The following is a 21,003-nucleotide window of genomic DNA, read 5'->3' as shown; positions in this document are numbered from 1 at the left end:
TCCATTTTTTTCATTATTATAGTGTGCTGTTTATAATCCTTTCCTCTCCCGAGTCGCACAGTCATGGAAAGCCAGTGTTTGTTGAATAAGATTATTAGTTATTATCGCGATTAATATTGAAGGATAATATTATTATTTTACTGTATTACACTTTATCATTATCATTAATAATATTATTTTACTATCATCGTATTAATAATAATAATTATTATGAATATTATTATCAATTATTATTATTATTATTATTATCATTATTATTATACTGTTCATGCTAGCGAAACTATTGTTATCGCTGATCGTTCGAATGATCGTATATTAGAAATGTTAACGAAAAAAAAAGCTGGCCGACTGGTCGCGATCTCGTCCGGTAAACACGATTTTGCATAACAATCCGACTTTCATAATACAATGAGATGTTTTTACGTATACGTCCAATCTTTACGCCCTTCAGTTTCATTAAGCATTATTCCACTTGACTATCGGAATCGTCGTTATCTTCAGAAAAAGAAAAGGAAAAAAACGAAGAAAAATACTGCTTCTGAAAAATTCTGGCTGCTCGTAATGAAATTTTCGAAAATTAGTTTACAGTGAGTCATGGACATTATGTTAATTGAAATTCTAAATGAGTAATTTCTTGATTTTCGTCTACGTTTTGTAAAATCGTTATCGTATGAAGATTGGCGAAGATAAAATTCTAAAATAAAATTGATAAACTTTTAGAGGCATATATATTTATGCGGTAATTATGTAGTTTGATTACTTTTCCGAAAATCAACGAAAGAAATTTTTTTTTAGCATGGACGGCTTCGATTAGTTACCATTGATGATATTTCGTCGGGGGAGGCTAACATTTTCCATAAAAACCATGTGTTTGAGGTTTTGAAGTTATTGGAAAAATATGATGAAATATGGTATATTTGAATATTTTTGAGTTCACAACACGACAGAGCGCGCGGGCACACACACACACACACACACACACACACACACACACACACACACACACACACACACACACACACACACACACACACACACACACACACATCAAAGGTATTCTAAACCCGCCCAGCAATACCACACAAGCATCAAAAATGCTCTGAATACACCTACCGATTTCGCATAAACATCGCATATGTGTATCCGGAACAACTTTTGATGTGTGTGCGAAATCGTCGTATTGGTTCAGAACACTTTCGATGTGTGTGTGGAATCGTTGGGTGGGTTTAGAAAACTTTCGATGTGTGGGTGTGGTTTCGCTGGGCGGGTTTAGAGCAACTTTGGTGTGTGTGTGTGTGTGTGTGTGTGTGTGTGTGTGTGTGTGTGTGTGTGTCCACCTGTCCTAATGTGAACTCCTAAATAGCCTGATATACGCCAAATCCCCGCATTTTTCCAACAACTTCAAAACTCCATAACTCATGGTTTTTATGGAAAATGTCAGCCTCCCCCGACGAAATATCACTTACTATAGTCCAATCGATAACTTCGAGAAGAAGAAAAAAAAATTCCATTGATTTTCGGAAAAGTAACCAAACTGCATAATTACCATTTATGCTTATGATACAGAAAATTACGGATGGAATTCGAAAAGAGTTAAATGTGAGCATCTAATGCCCCATATCTGTGTTGTACGTTGGGGATCTGTAGCTCGTACATTCTCGACTGTTGACGAGTTTAATTTTTTTTTTTAATTTCACTTGTATTTTTCAATTTAATTGATATTAAGGGTTAAAAGTGACGAAAAGTAATCAAGCAGTACGAGTTGCTTGAAGCACTTTTTTTATTCACGACGAAATTTAAGTGAATGCATTCTTCGCATTGCCATGGTATTATTGTATCGATCTCCACTTTTCGATGATTTTCTAACCATTTTTCTCGCTGATAGAGAACAAAAAATCGAAATTGTATCGAAGTAAAAGTTTTTGTTAATCGATGAAGAATGTACGAGAAACATTTTCTCAAACGAGTGTCAAGTTTCGCGTGAAGAAAAAACGATAATAATATCGAAAACGATCGCAGTTTGTTGTTAAGTGCGAAAAGATCCACCAAGTGTTCAATGAGTTTGATAGAATCGTGATTGGGAGAGGAGAGGTAAATTGAATATTAAAAGTCTCTCTGATCGAGTGCGAAATCTATATATAAACATATATAGTGAAATGGAGGTCGTGATGACGGGATGAAACGAGAATTAAAGATAAAAAGAGAGATAATGTATGGGAAATAAGAACCTATATATGAATGCGCATATAATGCAATATGTACCACTATAGGACCGAGGGACACAAATGGATTTTAATGCAAAAAAAAAAAAAGTTTGCCCGTCTTCGTAAAAATTGTGATTGATTCATATAAATTTTCGTTATTTTTTTTTATTTTTATTTTTATTTTTTTTTTTTTTTACTTAAAACTTTTAAAAAGTTGTGAAAAAAAGCTTCGTGAAGAATGTAATGAACGCCTATATGAAGATGAGACAAAAAATGTAAAACGTGCGCGCGTATTCGTGCAGTCTGTGTGCATGTGTTTGTATGATGTTTGCGTGTGTATTTCGAAAAAATGATTTTTCGACCAGGTGCGTGAATGCCCCCATAGGGAAACATTAACGAATGCATTTTTTTTCTCTTTCGAATTACCGAGTGAATAAGCCTGAAAAGGAAAAAAATATACGATGATTTTTTTTATTAAATACATGTCATGTTTTCTCATTTATTTGTTTCTTGTGGATCTTGCTTAATTTTCGTAGACGCGAACTGTTCGCCTACCGAAATACCGTGCACCGCTATCTGTGGCACTTGACGATGCAACAAAAAGACGAAAAAAATGTTACCAACGCGCCATCACCATTCCTTTTTTCACAGAATTCTCTCACTTATGGCTGAACATAAATTTTGATACGTAGAAATCTTTTGTACCGAAACTTTGACGTTGTTGCGTCAATCGAAAAATACAACTGATCACTGGAAATGAGCGTAAAACGAAAAAAAAGAAAAGCATTGAAGTAGCTGTAGCAGTCTTTACCAATCTCGGACATACTCAAATTTTTATGAACGGTCACGTTTCGGCGCCAGGACATAAATCACGCTACGTTAACTGCCAATTGTAATGATCTATCGTTGGGACTATCCAACCTTATGACCAATGACACCAAACACGTTTGTTCGGTACATTTTATACACGTATATAATATATATTTACAAATATATTATCGTAATACGTTGGCGATCTGCACTAAAAGTGACCATCTATTAAGGAGCTCCGTAACATTGCTAGTGAAGATTATGCCCACGGCTCAACCAATGACGACATTCACGGTGCAATTGAGTATTCAAACTGTTCCGAATGCATGATTCGAAATTTGAATCTCAAGCCAGAAATTGGTAAGAAGGATAAAATAATTGAGGGGCGTGCGATGATGAATCATTGATCGAGATTGAATATTACTCGTTGATATTCGGTTTAATTATTTCAATAAAATTACACTGTTTTTCGAGTTTTACAATCACAAAAGCTAATTGAAGTTAATTAATTTAACCACTTTGGATTTGGTGGACTGAATTTTGCCAAATATTTGAGCCCTTCTGCAAATATTTGCAATATTTCATACTGATTTTAGAATTAAAATGATTTTGCATTTCTATGATATTTGAAACGGGTAAGGCGACTCAATTCCCTTCTGCTCTATTAATTTTCTACATGTTCTCAAATCCATTATGAAATTTGTCGTTTGGATCGTCGAGCAGTCGTCGTCGTGGTCTACTTTTTTTTTCGTAGGATTCGAAAATATCGCATGCAGCTCGAACAACATTTAATCGAAAAAGCAAACGCAATGCGTCCTCGATCAGCACTGGTACAGATCGCCAACAATATTTGGCTGCCGTGTGAACGCCTTCGCGCATATTGAATATGCGCAAAAATGTTTCTACCACATGCTTTTACAATACTTTTTACAGTTTTCGTAAATACGCTATAATCGAATTTGCAATGTTTTTTCGAATATACATAAAAAAAATCGTTGATACAATTCGATACGGAACGATCGAATTTGTTTTTCTATGAAAATCTTTGGGGAAGAAAAAAACGTAAAATAAATGATTAAAATACGGATTCGTCGATCAACGACCAAAGTAGAATAAACGTATGTAATTGTGAAAAAAAACTTGAAAATATTGGGCGCGAATAGCGTGCGAGAGATATCACATTGAGAATTATAATTACTGTAGTTAAACGTCACACCCATTTTTTCTACCGCGAAAAAAAAAACATCACTCGCATCGGGCATTTATCGTTCAATTGGTCGTACTATTTTTCACCAACTTTTATAATTCACACATTTGACCAGGATTCTTCAAGCAACTAAATCGGTAGCATTTCTAGTTGCACGAAAAATCGAAATCGTTTTGAGTTTACTTTTCGCACGTCGGTTTGGACGGCCAAAAATTTCATTCGATCGATATTTCCAAATTTGTCAATTCCATAGAAAGTTTTTTAAAAAATGAACAACCTTTGCGCTGATTCATAAAATTTCCAGCAATTTTCTCTTCTCTACATTTCATTTCAACGAACCGTAAAAAATATTCGATTCCAATCCGATTTTTCAAATAAAAAAATAAATAAAATGGAAAGTAAAAAAAATCAAATAATCGTTGTCACTCGTTAAATTAATTTTTCTTTCGACGTAACGTCTCAAAACGGGTTGTATTTTTTAACAATTCCCTCTGTTCAGTAAAAGACGAAAAAATCGATCGAATGAAATACCCGACTGGCGATTGGGGTGTGAACATTTTTCAACACCGTCGCATAGAGCTCATGGTCGACATCATCAAATAATAAACACGAAACGAAGGCAATAGAGATGTCTAACGAGAACTCTGAAGAGTGCAGTGCCTTTCTGTTATTATTCTATTTTTTCGTCTCTCCTAAAACTTGTAAACTCATCGATGCGTTGAAAGTGCCAAACCGAAAATCTCTCGAGGTGGTATCGGTAAGCGAGCGTGAGTATAAAAATATTATTAAAAAGAACCTATCAAACTGCGATGAAGAAAAACCTTTGGGTGTGCGAGAGATGAAAAATATGGAAGGGAATAATCACACGCAGTGAGACAATTTATCACTGCGAAAGGTGTTCGAGATGATAGCCAATATCCACTACGTAGTTAAATCATAAAAATAATTAAAAGTGACGATCGCTGATGAGATATCGATGTCAGATACATAAGGGTTCATCATTTTAGGCTCGACGAGAGAGAAAAACAATGAAATAAAAAACGTGTACCGTAGACTGAAAATAAATCTAAAATACTTACGTGAACAACTCTGTGTGTGTCGTGCGCAAGTGTCAACATACGTATTTACAGAATATACATCGTTGAAACATTAATTATACTCATATATAGCGCGAAAAAAAAATAAGACTGTGCGGTTACGTATGCGCTGACAGCGTTTTCATGGCAAAAACAAACACGAAACCTTCCCCCCTCCCCCCCCCCCCCCCTCCCTCCACGTTGCCCCCCTGCGTAACGAAAACATCATCTTTGTATGATTTTGTTCGAGCGCGTCTCCGTTTCTGTAAATAAATACGTGAATAGATAAATATATATATATGAATTGTAATATGGATATAGAAATATCAACATGAGGGTATCGGATGCTTAGAAACGTTGTATCTCTCGTTAAACGTTGAAGCATGTTCTCGAGGTCGATTAGTTAAATGTGGAGGGTGCCAAAAAGTGTTCCGCTATAGATAACGAGTGCAATGACGAATAAAGACGCGCGAGCAACATGAAGGTTGGAGAAAACGTTAAGGATACGTCGAGGGCCAACACAGGATAGGCTGAACTTACGATGGCTTGAATCCTCGCACGAAATTTATATAAATAACAATAATTACGCGTCTCCTCTCTAATGCTTGTGGAAAAAGGAAGTGATGATATTTGAGTGTGTATACTTATGCGCTCTAGATATATTGCTATAGTTTTATGGACAAACGTGTACGACGATTACAGCACGCCGTGAAGTATCCGATTGTATGGAAATATATTGTATTTTCTTTTAAAGAAGTTTATCTGGTTCTGGTACGGAGGAAGTCAAAGAAAAAACTGTCGCGACTGGCGCAGTGGCTTCAGAGCGTTTATCCTCCAAGCTTATTTACATTATTCTCAACTATGTTCGAAGTCTCTTCCGAAACTGTTTAGCGATGCTTGAAAATTTTCAATTGAAACTGCATAGACACTGAAAATTACTAGGGACCGAGTTCATTTTTTCATTTGTTTTCACGAATCGCTTAAGAACATGGTACCCTGCTGAGGGCTTGAAAAATCTTGAGAGATGTCCCATCGAGTACCGCTCGCTGAACTGGATTCGATACTTTTTTATCAATTTTTTTCAATTCCTCAACCAGATAAACCTCCTTAATATTTGAAGAATTCTGTAATAATCCATATTTTAGACTCAAATCATCGATCTTCTTTTTTGTATTCATAAACCTCATGGTTTTCAGCTCTCTCTCTCTCGATCGTTATTGTGTACATAACATACTAAAGAGGAAAAAAAAAAGAAAAAACGAACACCTAATACTATAGTACCATATACAATTATTAATGCGATTATTATGATCATTATCATTATTATTATTATTATTATTACTATTGTATGTATAAATCATATTAATTATAATTGATAGTATTATGCCTGTTGTCCAAGATCGAGATGCAGCGACCATTTCGCTGTACCATATACTATTATTGGAAGAAAATATATATGAACGACAAAATAAAAACGAATGCTTTGGTTCATTATTATTCAATTTATAATTTAGTTCTAAAGCTTACGACTATTATTTTTATTATTAGTAAGCCTGAAGCCTCTGGGTTAACGTCGAATACGTTCAGTATGTTTTTGAGTATTTCCAGGTCCACCCTGTCTGACTCGAGGCTTCAATAGATCAGCTGATTAATCAAAAACTGATATGGGTTCTTGTTGCTGTTATCCAAAGTCAATAACTCAATCGACTCAATTCAAAAGGCTACAGGCAATACAAGCTATAGGTTGAGGTAATAATTTATAAAAAGTCCCCATTTGGGTCTCATGAGCAGTTCGATTTAATTGATGAAAAAGTCCCACTTGGGCTTGATTCGGGTCTCACTTATCCATAGAACACGACCCTCTTTTTATCCATTTCGAATAACTTTGTATTTTCATAGGATTTAACGAATAAACCGAACTGATAGTATTTGACTTGAACATTTTTTTAAAAATATTTTTGTACGTGGAAGATAACGAAGTATTCAAACTGATTACAATCGATAGCTTAATTGTTATTTAGGTAAGATATATGGAGGTTATTGAAGAAAGGGGAAGTTAACTCCAATAACTTGTCCACAGTTTTTTTATATCAACAAAAAAGTAACAATGAAACTCTATTTAAAATAAAATAAGCACACGTGTGGTGAATTCTACATTATCAATATCCAATCACAGCAAACTAAAAAAATCATCAATCGACCACGAAGCGGACGAGACAACCGAGCGGAAGCAAACATAGGCAACAAGAGAAGGTCGACGTGTATGTCAAATAGTTACAGACACAAGATCGCTGCGCCCTCTTTCGGACAACCATCGAACTGCAAATAGAATATTAAAAAATAAAAAAATAGCTCAAATTCATTGGATATTTTTTTGAAAAATATTTTACACTTTTGTACACCAAAATAATTTGGGGGAATGAAAATCGCTGATGATTTCGTTGATAACTTTTTATTGCACGTCGATAAGCTAGATATTTTTTTCTCCAATTTCCTTCTTTACCGAATGCCAGTTCATTCACACTTTTAAATGTCGTCTGAATTGTCATCCGAGCCGAGAGCGAGGGTGATAAACGTGCGGTTTGAGCTAGTCTAACTTCACTTCTGGAAGAAATTCTGAACGAGAATTAAAGACTTGGAAGTGACGTTATATTTATTCTTTCAAATTGTAGTTTCAGAATTGAATTTATATACACGGCAGAAATACAGACAGAATAAATTACAATTTCATTATAATTTCTCCCTCGAAAATTTTGTTTAATATCCGCACACCACAGGGTATCCCGTTTATGTGATAAAAATTTCGCAATATCGTAAAATTCCTAAATTTTTCTGACAAAATGCTTACAAAACCTATTGAATAAACCTCTCGACCAAATTTCCCTGATTTCTTTTCATCTTCCCAAACTCAAATTTAAATAAAAAAAAAAATGGAATTCCCAAATTTATTGGAATCCTATCTTTGCAGCATTTTCGAACCAGAGTGTACTTGAACTCAGAGAATAAGGGTTTAGGCCGGATGGAAGATGATTTTGAAAGAATACAAAAAATGAACAAAAAGTCATGCTGGAGTTCTAATTTTCAGCAAAAACGACAGTTTTCTCCCTTCATTTAGAATGAAAAATTGCAATTGAAAGTTGATGAATTGTTCAATCAAGTCTTTCAAATAGCCAACGATGGGCACCACATATTGTTTCTTCTCTAAACCCCCACATTACCACGCTTATGCTGTCTCGCTTGGTTACATTCCAGAACATTTTCGACATCCACCAGCATTCCCTAGGGCACTTCCCTTAATAAGTTATACTCTCACGAGTGTAGAGGGCAGTTGTCACGAGAAAATCTATCGACAGGACTAAAATACGAAACTTTTAGAAGCTTATAGAAAATTCGTTTATTTAAAAATCGATACATAATCAAGCGATATAAATGATAGACGACGTGTTAATTCGAAAAACTACATCCGATCGTATTCGTATTTGGCATATTACAAGAGATTAACTAATGACACAGTATCGATGTCCAGGCTCACGCGACAAATATAATATTTGGCAGTATTCGTTGAAACGGAAGAGTCGACGTTTTATCTCTCGACAACAGTTTTTCGTCATGGCACTTTGTGCACGATTCGATAGTCATGCGATTTCGTTCACCCAATCGTACTAGCGATTCGCGAGGATATTCGGACATTTTTTCATAACTTAACTAGCGTAGGAAGATGTAAAATATGAAATAATATTTAATATTATTATGATATTTATATACATTAGATTTTTAATAATTATACGCCGTTTGGTTTCGTTTCGAGTCACGCTCTCGCGTTCGGTTGTTCGGGTCGGCGAGGGCGACCTCGCCTACGATATTGGCCGGGTGCGCGGTTGTACGGAGGTCTCGGGCCCCGAGCTTCACCGCCTTGCGGACGTCTCCTCGGCCAATCGGGTAATCTCTCGATGTTTTCTCGATCCTCGACGTTCGGAGGTGGATAGCGATGCCCGTTCGAATTGAACGGTTTCAATCGGTTGTTGTTCAGATCTTCCGTTATTTGTCGACGTTTGCAAACCGCGCAACGACTCACTCGCGACGTGTGATCGGCTTTGAGAGTTTGCTGCTGTGGCTTCCGGAACATCTCGAAATCCTTTATCGTCGCGAGCCAGTACGAGACTGCAGTTGAGAAGTAATTGCAAGTGCCCAAACCACGGCACTCGATGAACGGTCTCGTACGGAATTCCTCCAAACAGGAACCCGGCGAGACGAGCGATTGCCCGCCGCCTGCTGCTCCTGCGTCTCTGTGCTGTGTAATTCGTCAAAATTTATAAACAATTTACTGGATGCCACAATAAAATAGCTGCTTGAGAAACGATTCTTAAAAATTATCCATTTTCTACAAAACGCTCGAAAATTTTGAGCTCAATTCCAAATACATTTTTATCAGAAAATAAAAAACTTTACTGCGAGCGAGTCTCACGATATTTTCCGCGGGATCGTCGTCGTTCATTTCCGACCCTGGCAATTATTTAAAATGAATAAAATCGTACACAACTCCGAGCAGTATTTATACCAACGAGTAGAATAGTAGATAAGCGAAGCAGGCTCTGGATATTGCGGGGTAATGCGAGTCACCTAACGAAGCGAGTCAGAACCTTCGAGAACGTTCCTTTCCATGACGTCATCGTCAAATTTAGAGGTGACGTTATCATCTCGAACCTTCGAGAACTTTCTGACCTGCTTTGCTGCGGCTGAGTGACCCCCATTACCCCGCAGTATCCAGAACCCGCCTTGCTTATCTATTTAGAATCATTTTCCAAATAATAAAAATAGTTTCAACGAAAAGTTACTCAATATTAAAAACATTTATAAACTCATAAAAGCGAGGATTCTATTGAAACATTTTTTTTTGACACGTAAAAATTCATTTTGAAATGAGAAAATGAATTTTATCCGGAATTTACCATAAGGAAACTGTAACCGATCCAAGCTTCCTCCCATCCACCGGGACACTCAGGAATGGCCATGGATTGACTGTGAACGGCAATCATTCTCGTGGGGGCTTCGCAAACAACGCATCTTGATATGTATCTTCCGACTTCGGGTGCCGGAATCGGCGTCATCATCATCGGCATCGGTTCCGTCGAACTGAGCCAATAACTGTAGTCGTTGCGCTGAGCGTAGTCACAAACGTTATTCAGGTTACAGAACATGAAAGGCATCGTCGAGAACTTCGCCACGCAACTTCCGGCCGCACCTGGGCGATTGGAAACAGCGTAAAAAACGGAAGATCAAACTTGCTGTCTGCTCTTACTCGCGCAACAATTTCAGCCTCTCCTCGAAGGCTGCTCCTCAACTCACCAAGGTCTTGGGCCCACGGATGGCCGTTGCCCATGATGTGGAGAAGTGAAAAACCGTCCCAAAGTTTCACAGTATTTCTAGGACACTGAGGAATCATCTCGGATTGCGAGTGCCGCGCGAAATGGAAACCTCGACTCCTGGGTCCTGGACCCGGCGGGGCTTGGTCTCCGGGTGCTCCGGCAAAACCTGCGGAAAACTCTCATCATCAAGATCGTAATAAATCGTGAAACGACGAATTTCTCGATAAAGTCTTCAGGATTCTCAATACACAATATTGAATGAAAATGACCAGAATCCACGTTCCAGTCATCCAAAAGTGATCCTCAAAATCTTCGTTATCTTTCGATCGGTACAGCACACTTTACCTGGCGGTCCTTGATAACCCGGTGGACCCCGGACTCCCTCCTGCCCGGGTCGGCCGTATTCACCTTCGGGACCAGGGGGACCGTGGGGACCGGTCATACCCCGTTCACCATCCTGACCCGGTAGACCGTCCAGACCAGGCATGCCCATCATTCCATTTGGACCAGGGAATCCTTGAGACAATGAAAATATAATGGAAGATTACTTCCCATTCGAAATATTGTCGGGGAAAATATAATACTGAAAAAAATCATTACCGGATAAGCCAGGGGCTCCCGTGTCACCGGTGAGACCTTTCCTGGGGAACGGCGGGAATGGATTCTGACCTCTGTCTCCTTTGGGTCCCTGTGGCAGAATATTATCATCATTGATCAAAATTTATGAAACTTTTTGTGAGTGTAAGGTAGTGGAAATTGTCCGGGTGAATCCGTAATCAGGAGAGAACATTCTTGTTAGATTTTCAGATTGGCGTACTTTGAGTTCGCTCATGTCGACGGAAAAAACAATTATAGTTTTCCATGGTGGAAGGTAGAGAAGTAGAGTTCATTATTTTCAGTACCTGCGGTCCGTCCGGACCATCTAAGCCAGGAATGCCAGGCTCGCCAGGCTCGCCCGTCTCGCCCTTGAACCCAGGAGCTCCGGGCGCACCGTTCTGACCCGAGTCTCCTCTCATACCTTTGAGACCCGGTTGACCATCGAATCCTGGCCACCCGATATCACCAACTTCACCTTTCGCCGCGCTCGCTGAGAATCCGGGCTCACCAACGAAACCCTTCGGGCCCTCGAATCCGGGAAAACCGGGCATACCAATTTCACCAGGGTTTCCAGGGCGACCCGGATAACCTCGAGGACCTGGGGGAATTTTTTTTTTTACGTAGAACCAAGTTCTGCTACTTTGAATGTTCTAACTAGTAATTAATGGCATTGAGAAAATTAAATATTTTTCAACTTTCAGATTGTTTCAATTGATAACGAAACCTGGCGGACGGAGCACGATTTATTTACTGTTTTCTCGTGAGCTTATCTCAATACCGAATCCGCATCGACTCATTTGGACAGTTTGGATTTCAAGTTGACCTCGAAAATGTGAATTGTAATCATAAAATCCGAATTTGCACTTGCGAACGGTTTGAGGTGCTCTGATAAGGGCAAGGTTCGAGGGTCATTGAATCATTGAGATTTGTAATAAATTCGGGGAAAGTTGAATGAATAATTGGAGATGTTCATTGATCAGGGAAAATAGTTAATGATTTTAATAATAAAACGGTTTTTGAGATGCTGTCGTCTAACCTGGATCTCCATGAATTCCTTTCGGTCCTGGAATGATTCTACCCGGTTCACCGGAAATTCCTTTGGGACCATTTCTGCCGTATTCACCAGGCGCTCCTTTTTGTCCAGGACGTCCTGGAATACCGGGCTGTCCATCGAGTCCAGCGCGTCCTTCGTCACCTCGCTCGGCGAACATTCCTGGAGCTCCTGAAGATGGAATAACAGTGGATAAAATAAGTTTCCGCTTAGGTAGTTTTATTGACTTTTCGAATATTGTGTACTGTACAGTACCTGGTAATCCCCGAAGTCCTTCATCACCCGGAAGGCCAGGGAGTCCTTCCAATCCTTCAAAACCATCGACGCCCTGCAATCCATCATCTCCGCGTTCTCCCTAAAAAATATGCAATTTCAATGCTTGTACGAACCGAATTTTCTTCCTTTCAGCAAAAAATTTAGTCGATTGCAGCATTTTTTTATGTCTATGAAGAGATTTTCGCGTACTTTCGGTCCAGGAAAACCGGCTGGTCCAGTATCTCCTAAGGCTCCTTTGCGACCGGGCAAACCGTCGAGTCCCTGTTCACCAAAATCTCCGTACGTTACTTCATAGAATGAAGGTAATCCTGGTTCACCGATTTCACCTTTTCTTCCTACTTGACCCTCGAAACCAGGCAATCCGATTGGCCCTGGATCACCGGGCATACCTGTACGAAAAATAACACATTAGCGTGAATGAGTATCGGTTACAACGGTTTTTATTATGAGTGGATACCATTCGACGAGGGAAAAATAATTATAAGCTAAACTACAAAGTGCAGAATGATTTATCAATGGACAAAGACACTTTTGAAAACGCATTAAAGTAGTTCGGCCGTTCGATAAAGTACGGTGAAGGTCCGCTTTTTTGCGGTAAATGATAGTTTAAGGGGTCCTGATAAAGATAAGACGAGTTCCGGAGCCTCTTACGGGGTAGAATTTTGAATTATTTCATTTTCAATTTTGAGTTTTTAAGAAAAAGTTTATATGGTGAAGAAAATTTATCACAGATTCCGTTTCTGTAAAAAAAACATTACCTTGCGGGGTTTTTAATAAAGGAAACATGAAAAAACTTTAGTTTTTGACGCGTCGAAAGCGGACGTCAGCCACTACGTTGGACTGCTGGTAACAGCTGATTGAACTTCTGGCAAATTCGGGAATCGCGGAAATTTCATTAAATTATACCGATATAAACTTTCTTTCGCTCAATAAAAGTGTTCCCTAGATTTTGTTTATTTAAAGTGTCACCGGTACCGACTCAATCATTAACTAGTCAAGTTAAACTATAAATTTGATCTTTCGTGATATTCTTAAAGCATTTTATTACATTCTCGTGATAAAAATATTCTCGATGTAAGTGTTTATTAATTTTATTAATAATTTAGGCTTGAATTAAATCAACATAAAGTAGCTGTGAACTTGACTAGTCATGGAACGGCCGAACTATTTTGAGATCGATGAATGTTGTAAAAAAATATTGCCGCATCTTCAATTGAGCTGTCAAATAGTTTTGAGCAATTGGATAAATTCTTAATGAGCAAAGAAAAATGGTTTCGCGGATATAATTCTGTAACCACTTACCAGGACGTCCCATTAAACCTGGATCACCCTCAAATCCTCTTTTTCCTTTCGGACCGTTAAAGCCCGTAGGTCCCATAGGTCCGATTTCCCCTTTGGCGCCATGGCGACCATCATAACCGTGGGATCCAGGATGTCCTTTGGGACCGACATCACCTCTTTCGCCTTTGAATCCATCGAGACCCATGTCACCGAATTCTCCCTTGATTCCCGGTAGTCCATTCCGGCCATCGAAGCCTCTGTCACCTTTCTCTCCAGCCAGGCCATCGAATCCAACGCTTTCTGGTCCAACTTCGCCCGGAGCTCCGGGTCTGCCATCGAAACCAGGGAGACCGGGTGGTCCAATTTCTCCCATAAATCCTGGCTCGCCGATGTCACCTTGAGGTCCACTAAACGAACTTTCACCTTGTTCACCATCGAATCCATCGAGACCCATGTCACCGGTTATACCCTTGAAACCATCGGGGCCAGGAAGCCCCGTAGGTCCATGCGGTCCTTTATCACCTTGCTCGCCCTTCAAACCAATTATTCCGGGTTCGCCCTCTGCTCCCGGCCAGCCGGGGAGTCCTGGAGCACCAATTTCACCGACGTCGCCATCCGGACCGGGGGAACCTGGCGAACCGGCCAATCCCGCCATACCCTCGTAACCCAAAGGACCTTGATCTCCATCTTCCCCTTGACGTCCGTGAAATCCGATCTCTCCTTTCAAACCTTTCATGCCCTCGAAGCCGGGGTACCCGTCGCCACCTATAACGTCATATTTCAGATGAATAAATGTAAAATAAACCAAGTAGAACACGAAAAACGATAAATAAAAACAGAACGAAGCTCATTTCGTTATCTTACAGTCCGCAATTCAATGAGGTTCGGTAAAGTATCAAAAACCTTCAGGAATGAATTTTCGAGTACTGAATTGCCTCATCGTTGGCTTCTACACAATTTTCCATAAAAGAAGAGATAAAAAATATATTTTGCACATCATTGTCTACAGACGCGGTCTTGATGCCGAGTATTAAAATGGGAAGGCAGTACGCGTGGCGTATTAATAGTCAAGAATAAGACAAAAATGAAATACTGCATGGAAAAGGCAGGTTTGTCAACTATCTCACACATGTAGAAGCTTCTTTAAAATTATTCCAGAAACAACAGTGAATTTCACCTTTGATGCCGACGTCTCCAATCCATCCTCGAGTTCCATTTCTACCTGGTGGTCCAGGATATCCACGTACTCCTTGAATGCTGTCGCCTCTAACACCTTTGACACCCTGAAAAATACCACAATGATTAATTTGAGTAATTCATAACCGAAATCGTCTTCAATTAGGGACGATGTATTTTAGCTTTAAAATTTGAGAAAAATAATAAAAATGAATAACTTACCTTTTCTCCTGCCCAGCCCTCGAACCCTGGAGCTCCTTTGGGTCCGCGTAACCCTACCGTGCCGGGTCTACCGGGTCTACCTCTGTACCCTGCGGGACCTGCATCTCCGATATTTCCTTTCTGACCTAGGAAACCACGTCGCCCGATATCGCCATAATTCAAATTCGATCCGACGTCACCACGATCACCCTTTGGACCTGGAAGACCCTGTTAAATCCCAGAGTAGTTTAACCTCAAACGCGTGATTTTTTGAAGATATTTGTTTCTTCTCTCTTGTTCGTGTCGATTGTGGAAAACACTTACGTCAAATCCTGGAGGACCAGGTAGACCTGGAGCGCCGGTTATTCCACGGGGACCCTGGTCTCCCGGCATACCGGGATATCCTTTAAGACCTCTGGATCCTTGAACTGAAATACCAGGGTCACCAGTTAAGCCAGGAGCACCAGGGAATCCTTCGGGACCAGTGATCCCTTGATATCCTTTTCGACCAGGGAAACCTGTAGTGGAGTTTAAATTACATTTAATTTCTTCTATCTGTTTGAAGAATTTTTCAATCCGAATTTTTCATCAATGTCGATGAGGAATTCATGCAAATTCGCAGTTTTCTTGATTGAATAATAACTAGGAAGATTATATAATATAATTATATACTCATATATTCGAATTTCGTTTTGAATTTTTGTGTTAAATCTTGCCCGACTGTTCTACTTTTCTGGTATTTAGTTTTTATGGATTTTCAGCTTTTCTATTTATAGCGGAGCTATAATACAGCAATTCGCAATACAGCATAACACTATTAATAATTATGCAGCTTATTGAAATATTTTTGAAAATTGAAATTTCATCTTTCAAACTGTGAAAATCATTCAATTTTCAATATTTCTGTATGATTTTAGTTCAGACATCCGCGTGAGTGCATTTTGTGTGAATGTTTATTGCAAGTTGCAAGTTGCAACTTGCATGAAAAACTTGGTTGATTTTCTACGACAATTGGATAAAGAAAAATGGTACTAAAATTCGAGTTAGTGCGAAATGTCACCAAGAATCTCGAAACTCTTACCGCGGTCGCCAGGTTCGCCTAAGAATCCTTTCTCCCCTTTGACGTGTAAGCCAGTATGTTCAGCAGCTTCGCCAGGTTCTCCCTTGGCTCCGGTGTCACCGGGAAGTCCTGGTAACCCATCAGCTCCAGGCAATCCAGGATCACCGCGGAGGAACTCTATTGGTACACTGGCAGGTTCGCCTTTAGCACCGGGTGCGCCGTTCCACCCGGGGCGGCCGTCGGTTCCGGATAACCCGGGAGCACCGAGGTCGCCTTTTTCACCTTTGGGACCTGGTGGTCCAGAATCGCCAGTTTCGCCGATGGCTCCAGGCAGGCCGGCGGGCCCTTCTGGTCCGGGAAATCCTTTGTCCCCGAAGTCGCCATCCCATCCTTTGTCTTGGCCTCCGGGTGGCCAGATGATATAACCATGTTCACCTTTCGGTCCTTGCGACCCAGCTATTCCAGGTCGCCCATCAGCTCCATCGAGGCCGCGAGGACCTTTGGGACCTGTTTTGCCTTGTGCGCCTTTGAATCCTCTCGGTCCGGGAAGTCCAGCGAATCCGGGTGAGCCCGGGTAACCATTGATTCCTGCATCTCCAGTTTCTCCCTTGACGCCAGGTAGGCCGGGCTGGCAAACGCCGCAATCATCTCCTTGTGGTCCGCGTTTACCCTTTAGACCGGGCACTCCTGGCCAACCGTCGGGGCCAACGCGTCCCGGAATTCCTGGTAATCCTGGCTCTCCTGGTGGACCACGAATCCTTATACCTTTACCGGGGAAACCTTTGTCACCCGGAGGACCAGGATCACCGCGATCGCCGGGTGGACCGTTGAATGCAGGTAGACCAGGTTGACCTTCCAGGCCTGGCGGTCCAATGACCGTCAAACCAGCAAATCCTTTGGCTCCTATGGGTCCTGGAAGTCCTGGAAGCCCTATGAGACCCTGCGGTCCCATTTGACCCGTTAAACCATCGTCCCCTTGCTCGCCCTTGATCGAAGAACCTTTTCGCCCTTTTTCACCCGGTATACCCGGCGGGCCTGGGAGTCCCGGCGGCCCGATGTACCCCGTCAATCCACGGGTTCCTGGAGTTCCCGAAGGACCCTTTTCACCGGGTGGACCAACGGGACCCTGGATTCCGATGTTTCCCACTATGATCTCGTCTAGTTCCGGTACGTACGCTCCTGGTTCACCAGCCGCTCCTTGCTTTCCTGGCGATCCCATGTTACCTATTTCTCCTTCTTCACCGTCTAATCCGTCATCGCCTGGCTCTCCCGCATAACCTGGGGCACCTTTCTCGCCCTTTTCACCGGCTGGACCGGCTACACCTTCGATACCTTGTTTTCCTCGTGGTCCATCATCACCCTGGTGTATTTTTTATAAATTATCTATCGACGATTACAGTGGATCACTACTCTGTGATCGAACATTAACAATACATGGCTCAACGCGTTGATTTTTTCGGTAGACATTTTTTTAAACTAACTGTTCTGTGCGGTAACATTCTTCTATTCAATATCTGAGCAGTTAAGGAGTTTCGGTACAGGCGATACAATGTTGCCATGCTAAACCATGCTAAAAACATAAAAAATTTCAAAAAGTTTAGAATTTTATAAAATTTGGTGAACATATTCTTTAGTGCCAAATTTGACAATACAAATTTTTTAAGATTTTTCTTCTACACAGTTATCGAGTAATTGATCACTAAAGTTGACGTGTATAAGCATAGCGTTTCCATATATATAGGTATACATTCCGGGCATAAAAAATCTGCTTTAATGCGTAATTACTCGATAACTAAGTAGAAGAAAATTTTGAAAAAATTTGTATTTTCGCACTTGATGTTGAAGAACATTATCACCAAATTTGATCAATTTCTTAATATTTTGACTTTTGTACCGAAACTCCTTAAAGAAAACTAATGTAAACTTTATTATTATCGCGGACACGAATTTGCATGATTGAAAATTTGTCATTTGAACGTAGTTACGTACCTGGTCTCCCTTCATCCCTTTCAAGCCTGGTGTACCTGGACGACCATGGGGACCTGTCGCCCCAAATTCACCTTTCCGTCCACGATCACCCCTATCCCCCCGAATACCCTTTGCTCCTGGAGGACCGTCTACGAAGTTACGCTTACTCCACTCAAACCCTGCAGATTTTCCTTGTTCTCCACGATCGCCTTCCTCGCCCACTGACCCTTTATCACCATACACCGGAGTTCCGGGCTCCCCTTGCATTCCCGGAAGTCCAGGAGGTCCCGGAAAACCCTGTGGAATTCGTAATTGTTTTTAAAATAAAATTGCCCTGAATTTTTCATTCACGATAATTTGGGTGTTCTGATTTTGCAAAGAACAACGTTCTTTGCTATTGACATTAAGCATCGTATGATTCTGTGTTATTCCGCCGTTTGTCTTTTGTCAAAACTCACGTATCACTTCATTTTTCCAGCACGCAATGAACATTTTTTCATGTCTTGTGGAACTTTTTCCTTATCATTTTGATATTAAGCACGTGCTTCAAAAAGCAATCACCAAATTTTCATTTTATTGTCCCCGTTACTTGGGTCCAAAATTTATTTTTTCGAGCAACGACGTCACATTATTTCAAGCAATTCCTAAAAAAACGACGCTCATTGATTTATTAATAACTTTTCGATTACTCTTTAATGCCACAGTTTCGACGTTGACATTTGATTTCGAATATTTTATGACACTTTTCACGAGTTGCGGCACTCGAATCTGGTAGGTCACGGGATTGCTTCCGTTCTCGATATCGTCGACCTGAATGGACAGTTCATGTTCTGTCGAACATCTCTATTATTTATCGCTCATTATTGGCTTTCTGTCCCACCAACGATTCGTCTTTTTTTGCATCTCATCTTCAAATTATTTAGACTCGCGAAATCATTTGCTCGCGTCCGAGCGCTGACATTTATATGCCAGCGAATGTGATAATCGTCGGGATGGAAAATTTTTCAAAAACCTAGCCAAATTTTAATTACGATTTTCTGCAAAGGCAACTTAATTTTCTGTTTATAAGAGCAAATATTAATTGGAGCGTTGATAATCTTAGCACTGAACGTTACTTGGCGAAAAAATTATTTTTATATTGTATCTGCTAGTGTTGAATTGGACAATTGTGCATGTTGTCTCAAAACCTCTCATTCAAGAATTTTATTATCATGGTATTATGTTACAGGAATTGTTCTCAAAGCGATTGCACATACCAATTTAAATTTTACGATTACGAGGTGCCTTCATCAATTTGAAGAGTTAACTAGAGCCAAGCAAAGACATCATGGAACAAGAAGTGATCATAAAATTATGCTCGTGATAAAATAATATTTCAGTATACACATATCAGAATGAGCAGCTATTATTTCAAGTGGAAGCGAATTTAAGATATATCTGCATTACATTTTTCAGGATTTTTCAAGTCGCAAATCTCAATCAACGCTTTAACAATTCTTCCCGGAAATAACAAGTTTATTTCATATGTAAAAAAAAGATTGTTCCAAGACAAATGAAACATATTTTTTGACGTTGATTCGTAGATCGCGACCAAAGTAAGTTGAATGGACACGTGTCACGGTCTTCATTCATCATTCTTATACGATTTTTCTCATCCGGCTGGCATTAATTTCGAGAACGAAATTCTGTGCACAACCTTTCATGTAGATGGAGTCGCGTCAGCGAATATCTCATCAGTGTCTTCTTCCCCCGTTTCGCGTTACAGTCTGCATTATTCGTCAGGAGAGACAGTCAACAAGCAGCTCAAGGAATCGTTACATGAACCAAGAGCTTCACGTGGATGTTATTTTTTGCAAACTTTCAAATTTTTAAATATTTTTTTTATATCTTTTACTGCCAACTTTATTGATTGTTTTTAATCTCTTAATTAATTTTATTCGTGTTTTTATCGCGTGAATAAGAAAAATCGAACTTTGTTCCGTGATCTTTGAGAAAATCGTAATTTTATTCGTCCATACTTCAATTACGATTCGTTCATTTATTGCCGAACTTCAATGTAACAGACTAATTTTCAGAGTGTCCTAGCGTTACGTGCCATTAAGATGCACAGACGCGAGGGCTGTTTTTTGATAGCACTCTAATTTTTTTTATGTCTTCCAATCTAAAATTTCTTTTCTATGCCTGTGAAATTTCAAGACCCCTTGTCGACCGTTTGGTTGAAATATCAACAGTCGAAAATTACAGAAATTAACGTGTCGCTTACGACAAGGGTTATTTTAGGGTTATTATATGCTGATCTCTGATCTAATCTGTCAGCTGACTACATTCAACTTTCTCAAAAGTTGCCTTTTCGCAATGTGCTATTGAAGCATGTGAGAGACTCGGAATGAAATATGTTCTGCAATGAAACTCAACTTAAACATTATTTAATTATTCACGATTAAAAAATGAAGATGAAAAAATGAAGACCGGGGTAATTTCTTTGAAAAAATATGGAGACTGTCAACTGACTAGTACGACGCACATGTACATCCTTAAGGGGAAGGGTTAAGACAGGATTACAAGGTCAGTTAGTGATGTAATCAGGACAATCTCAACTGGAAATAAGATAATAAAAATAACTTCACTTACGGGTTCTCCCTGTTCTCCCTGGAACCCTGGTTCACCAGGAATACCTCGAGGACCATCATAGCCCTAGAATTATTGTCTCCATCAATACAGTCATTTGAA

General features: G+C 39.9%; 1 protein-coding gene across 2 annotated transcripts in view; it reads right to left on the bottom strand.

Annotated features, from left to right (window-relative positions):
• Positions 1-8,666: 8,666 nt before the first annotated feature.
• Positions 8,667-21,003, bottom strand: part of vkg (viking) — a 35,133-nt gene continuing 22,796 nt past the window's right edge. For both annotated transcript variants that reach the window (XM_043420807.1, XM_043420806.1), the window contains 16 exons: positions 20,905-20,967; positions 18,295-18,570; positions 16,327-17,665; positions 15,570-15,763; positions 15,267-15,473; positions 15,046-15,151; positions 13,890-14,633; positions 12,777-12,976; positions 12,567-12,666; positions 12,297-12,482; positions 11,566-11,858; positions 11,264-11,351; positions 11,009-11,179; positions 10,644-10,829; positions 10,247-10,539; positions 8,667-9,588 (listed from right to left, as the gene is read on the bottom strand). In XM_043420807.1, the coding sequence (XP_043276742.1) occupies positions 9,106-9,588; positions 10,247-10,539; positions 10,644-10,829; positions 11,009-11,179; positions 11,264-11,351; positions 11,566-11,858; positions 12,297-12,482; positions 12,567-12,666; positions 12,777-12,976; positions 13,890-14,633; positions 15,046-15,151; positions 15,267-15,473; positions 15,570-15,763; positions 16,327-17,665; positions 18,295-18,570; positions 20,905-20,967 (4,929 nt within the window). In that variant the 3' untranslated portion in view covers positions 8,667-9,105. The remainder of the gene's footprint in view (positions 9,589-10,246; positions 10,540-10,643; positions 10,830-11,008; positions 11,180-11,263; positions 11,352-11,565; positions 11,859-12,296; positions 12,483-12,566; positions 12,667-12,776; positions 12,977-13,889; positions 14,634-15,045; positions 15,152-15,266; positions 15,474-15,569; positions 15,764-16,326; positions 17,666-18,294; positions 18,571-20,904; positions 20,968-21,003) is intronic.

The sequence above is a fragment of the Venturia canescens genome, chromosome 5 (assembly GCF_019457755.1).
Source record: "Venturia canescens isolate UGA chromosome 5, ASM1945775v1, whole genome shotgun sequence".
In the NCBI taxonomy this organism is placed as follows: domain Eukaryota; kingdom Metazoa; phylum Arthropoda; class Insecta; order Hymenoptera; family Ichneumonidae; genus Venturia; species Venturia canescens.
This window is presented reverse-complemented; position numbering and strand designations above follow the sequence as displayed.